Source organism: Pollicipes pollicipes, unplaced genomic scaffold, assembly GCF_011947565.3.
Source record: "Pollicipes pollicipes isolate AB1234 unplaced genomic scaffold, Ppol_2.1 Scaffold_7204;HRSCAF=8538_pilon_pilon_pilon, whole genome shotgun sequence".
Classification (NCBI taxonomy): Eukaryota; Metazoa; Arthropoda; class Thecostraca; order Pollicipedomorpha; family Pollicipedidae; genus Pollicipes; species Pollicipes pollicipes.
The window spans coordinates 102,365-107,631 of record NW_023597025.1 but is presented as its reverse complement, the minus strand read 5'-3'; the positions used below and the strand labels follow the sequence as shown (position 1 = coordinate 107,631).

Below are 5,267 nucleotides of genomic sequence, written 5' to 3'. Positions count from 1 at the left end.
CTGCAACGGCACGCTGGTGTCAGACCGCACTACACTGGTGGGTGTGAAACGTCATTAGTTCATGACGTGGAAGCTTCATAGCGGATACGAAGAGCATACTGACCTGAGTACCAGACAGACAGCACAGCCTCAGACAGCGTACTGACCTGAGCACCAGACAGCACAGCCTCAGATAGCGCACTGACCTGAGCACCAGACAGCACAGCCTCAGACAGCGTACTGACCTGAGCACCAGACAGCACAGCCTCAGACAGCGTACTGACCTGAGCACCAGACAGCACAGCCTCAGACAGCATACTGACCTGAGCACCAGACAGCACAGCCTCAGACAACGCACTCGGACGGCGTCGATAGCCTTCTGACTCTTGTCGGAGAAGCGGACGGTCTCTGGGTCCCAGCAGATCTCGAGCCGCTCCAGCTGGCCGCAGCTGGTGGCGATCGCGTCCATAATCTGGTCCACCGGGATCTTCTTACTTAGCCCCTCCAGAGTGAAGGTGCCCATCTTAAGGATCCTGACCAATGGACCGACGTCAGGGGCACGCTCTTCCCAGTACTTCGAGTCGTGGACGGGCTACGTCTTCACGCAGTTGAGGGAGAGGGCAGAAGCCCTTCGGACCAGCTTGACCGTACCAAACTTATCACAAACGATCGCGCTCATTACTATCCACAGACAGCTGCAGGCAATGCAGATGAAAGCAATAACGCGAATGGATCGGCCAGATCGGTGGTGCCGACGGCAAGCATACGAGCTTAAGCATAAGCCACAGCGAAAGTTACCAGACCTTTTAAAGGATGGTAGAATGATTACGGGATTGCAATTAACGTGATTACAGATTCCTATCAGAGTCTGTGCCCCACCGAGAGCTTTGCGTTCCGGCCGCTCTGCCGGCTGTCCCGGACTGCGCCGACTCGCCGGCCGCGCCGCGGGCGTTCTCTGGGACACCATCTCACCTGACATTCTTCAGTGACGGCATGACCTTCAGCCAGAGGGAATCGCTGACATGCGGGATGCCGGAGAGCACCAGACCCTGCAGCTGGAAGCCGTACTTGTAGAGGAAGGCGAAGAGGCCCTCCTCCGAGAGGCTGTCGCATAGGTCCAGGTCCAGCGCCACCAGGCTGCGCGGGTTGCCCTTCTCGATGTAGGCCTTGAGCACCTGGTCTGTGAAGCCGTCCTGCTGGCCGGCGCTCAGCCACCTGGCGGCAGAGGAGCGCCAGTGCCAAGCCGTGCGGAAGGCGCAGCTGACTCGGCTCCAGCGGCTTCACAGCTGGTGTCCACCGGTAGCCGCCGGACACAGCTGCACTGCCGCTATCCGGCGGCTCCAATGCCGCTGCGGACAGCGCCTTCGTGGATGGGATGAGAGAGCTGTCGCGATGTTTGCGACATCAACGTGTTCTCAGTGATGATTGCGAGAATGTTCTGATGCCTGTTGAGCTCCGCGAGGTTTGGTTTCCAGCACAGTTTATACCTACTCTCTCGGGGCGATACGCCCTGTGCTGCTGACAGACATGTACCCGGATCCACAATGTCGATCACGGATCCCATGAGGTTCCGTACTTATGATATCCAGAGACCGGATCCCGGGCTCTTTTTGGGGCTCCAGGCCCATGTCTGGTTGCTGGCGTGTCGTGAGTTCAGCCCCTGTAGCTGTCACTCTCTCCCATGCAGCCACCGCTTCCATATTCGATGCTCACAGCTACATGCATACATCCCTCCCCTTAATGTACCATCTCCAACCAGCCTTGCAGCACAACACAGCAACACCCATACATCCTCTGCCCTCTGTGCGATCTCTCCAACCAGCCTGGCGGCACAACACAGCAGCACCCATGCATACATCCCTTCCCCTCATTACGGCACCTCCAACCAGCCTGGCAGAACAGCCAGACCAGAACAGAGGGTGGCCAACCAGAACAGAGGGTGGTCAACCAGAACAGAAGGTGGCCAGGCGGGCCGAGACTCGGCGATCGCTGCCTCGGTCCTATACTGACCGCAGCGCCGGCGTCCTGGTGAGCAGGTCGATCAGACACTCGGTGCTGAGGTCAGTGGCCGTGATGTCCAGTTCTTGCAGCGCCGTCTTCTCCCACTCCACGGCCATCATGTGCTCGCTGCTCAGACCTGGACACACCGGCAGAGGCGTCGCTCAGCACGGCCGCACCGGGTCATGAGCAGGCGGGGCAGTGAGTGGTGGGAACGGGGGTCAGCCGTCGCATGTCATCGGAGATGAGCAGGCGGGGCGATGTGTGATGGGAACAGGGACTAGCCATCACATGTCATCGGAGGGTACCATCAATGGCGAAATCATTACACAAAGTAGGCACAGGCTACATGTTTGCAAAGGAAGTACAATAGTAGTGAGGGTGGATGTATGCTGGAGACGAATTCGTCGTAAACTGGACATCGGTGAGCTCAGTACCACGCTGCAGGAGTTGACCATACGCTGCTCATTACTAGGGGAGTGCGAGTGACGACAGCTGCTCGCTGTCACAAGAGTCGTGGGCCGCGCTGTTCAGAGTGCAGTGTCTGTCATGACCAACGCCCGCTCACGCGACCGCTCCATCAAGGCCGTTCTAGTCGGCCTCTGGGCAAGCTATCGGCGCTCGTCTCCCCTATGTCAGGACATGTCGGACTACTACCAGGGCAGGCGCCTGAGCATAGCTCCAATGTCATTCCGGGCACTCGGCATGCCTTGTATAACGGTAATATTTGCATGGGATGTCTTTTCCATGACGGCCGAGCTGGTGTGCGAAAGCCACGGGGGTTGCAGTTCCGTGTAAAAACGGACGAAAACGGCCTCAGCAGAGCAAAAGATCACACTCAATTCCGGGGGAAGGGGGAGGGGAGGGGCTGCACAGTAGCACGATGGGAGGCGGAAAAGCCTGTCTGTCCTCGCGCTTTTTGATCCTCTCCGAAGCGTGCTTGCCGATGCTTTTGCCTTTGAGCACACTACACTCTGCGAGTACGAATCAAGGACTATTCGGTTTTTGTGCTGCATGAGCCGCTCTTGACCGGACGCGCGCCCAATGTTTTTGCTTTCGATGAAGGCAAGTGTGACAATCTGACCTTGGCCTGAGAACATGGTGTTTAGGATACAGTTCGTGGTAACATTGAAGAGCACAGGACCATTTGACTCCGTCCCAAAGAACTCACATAGGCTTCTACTCTCATTTCACAGGTTTCCAGGGGCAGATATGCCTCTGCAGGCACCCTTTCTCGTGCGCCAGGAATGTGCGAAGCGGCGGGGATGTGTGACATATCGCCCAGCTGTGATCCCGCGCAGTATTTCCGCTTACTCGTCTGCTGACACTGCAGTGACCTCAGCTTTCTGCAGCGTTGAAACAGGATCCGGAAGGACGAGCCGGTCACCTTGGCACAGAAGTTGATAGCCAAACACTCCATCTGGAAAAAAGTGGGGGATGGCACTGAGCAGAACCCTGCTAGCGCGTGCTCTGTGACCGCCTAGCTCGTAAACACATTTTCGCCGATCTAAGCGCGTCACGTCCGTCTCCGCGCAGGATGTTCGTTTATGTACGTATTACAGCACCAATTCCTAAAGAATATGTGTATTGGGGGTCATTCAATGCTCGGATTGTTTTGATTGTCCGGAAGGCTCACGGGTAAATAAAATATACACACTGCCTGTCAGCTGCCAGCCAGTTGGACGGTATGGCTTAAGGGTATGAGTTCACGCAGAATGCATATAATGAACACGACACCGCCCACCCGTTTGATTCAAATGGACAAATATAACAGCTCATACAGAGCTCCACCAGTCAAGTTAAGGAGTAATACCACTGGTCTCCGTGTTGCCCTCCAAGCGAACCTAATGTACATCCGGCTCTGCACTGCTCACTCGTACCCCTATGCGGGATATAGACGTTCGGGCTCAAAATGCTCCGACGGCTAATTTATAAGCATTCAGGCCATCACAGTTTACACTGCTCCAGTGATGTTTATGAAAATATACCCTTCAGCTCTAAAATGCTCCAGTAGCCAGCTTAGAGCGATAGAGAGCGTCATGCTTCACATCACCGTCTGGATAGTTCATTGAGAAACAGTGGGTTATCGCGCATCACGCTCGTCCCCCAGCCACTTGTCAATCGTGATGTGCAACAATCTGATTCCACATCGTTTGCGAGGCCGATCGATGTAAATGTACTAAAGTATCGGGTCTTGGAGTGCCCTTTTGGCTCATTCACGGTGCTACGAAACATGAACCACCAATGCAATTATCTCTGAGCCGTGAGAGGGCTTCGCTGCCGGTGGGACGGAGCCCGGCACGCGGCGACGAACACAATGCTCCCGCTGGCGCAGAGCCTGGGACGCGGCGGTGGAAACAGCGCCCCGGTGGGACAGAGCCCGGCACGCGGCGACGAACACAATGCTCCCGCTGGCGCAGAGCCTGGGACGCGGCGGTGGACACAGCGCCCCGGTGGGACAGAGCCCGCGACGCGACGGTATTGATGACGACCCCGGTGAGACAGAACCAAACGCGGTGGTGGACACGTGACTCACCTGGATGCAGTTGGAGCTGAACGCCTCCACGTGCGTGTCGTCCACGAAGTTGATGCCGTACAGGTTCACCACTCGCAGGTTAGGCGTGGCCGACTTGAGCTTGTGCACGTTTACCACTTCGTAGATCTCCTCCTCCTCCTCTTCAATCTTCTCGTAGGTGCCTGCGGGATTGATTAAAACATCAAGGAAGTCTTCAGCACTGGTAATAACATGTGGCTGAACCGTGGCGTTTATCCCGGTATGCAGCTGACAGGTGCGAAGTTGCAGTGCAGCGGATCGTTATGAAAAAAATGCGAATTAAAATGAGCTGAATGCTTCAGATATGTGGCACATCATCAGGTCTGTACGTGCATTTATTTTATATCATGCATATCATTATGTTTTAAACTTGAAGCTAGCATTTCGTTGAAAACTAGCAGTAAGCATTCAGCCCATCCAAGGTCCTCACCGATGTTCTCTGCTCGAGCTCAACTAGATCCACACTAAAACCAGCGGCTCCCATGTCGCAACTACAAACAAACCGGCCTCGTTCTCAAGAATGTAATACGTACCGATAAGATGTAATACTTCCAAGCCGTTGATGAAGTTATAGATTTTTCGCATGAAGCCTTCCATGAATATGACCTCGGAGAGACAGATGCAGAGGTACCTCAGACGTGTGGGGAACGACTGCAGCAGGGTAGAAACGCTAGCGTCAGGCCGCAGACCCACTTCGCAACCATTAGTCGGTTTCCGTTCCGCCTAAACTTCTTTA

At 55.3% G+C, this 5,267-nt stretch overlaps 1 protein-coding gene across 4 annotated transcripts in view; it reads right to left on the bottom strand.

The window, feature by feature from the left end:
* Nucleotides 1–5,267, bottom strand: part of FipoQ (F-box/LRR-repeat protein FipoQ) — a 30,185-nt gene that overhangs the window by 2,092 nt on the left and 22,826 nt on the right. For all 4 annotated transcript variants that reach the window (XM_037232547.1, XM_037232546.1, XM_037232548.1 and 1 more), the window contains 6 exons: nucleotides 5,065–5,182; nucleotides 4,514–4,674; nucleotides 3,292–3,397; nucleotides 1,990–2,116; nucleotides 952–1,194; nucleotides 303–512 (listed from right to left, as the gene is read on the bottom strand). In XM_037232547.1, the coding sequence (XP_037088442.1) occupies nucleotides 303–512; nucleotides 952–1,194; nucleotides 1,990–2,116; nucleotides 3,292–3,397; nucleotides 4,514–4,674; nucleotides 5,065–5,182 (965 nt within the window). The remainder of the gene's footprint in view (nucleotides 1–302; nucleotides 513–951; nucleotides 1,195–1,989; nucleotides 2,117–3,291; nucleotides 3,398–4,513; nucleotides 4,675–5,064; nucleotides 5,183–5,267) is intronic.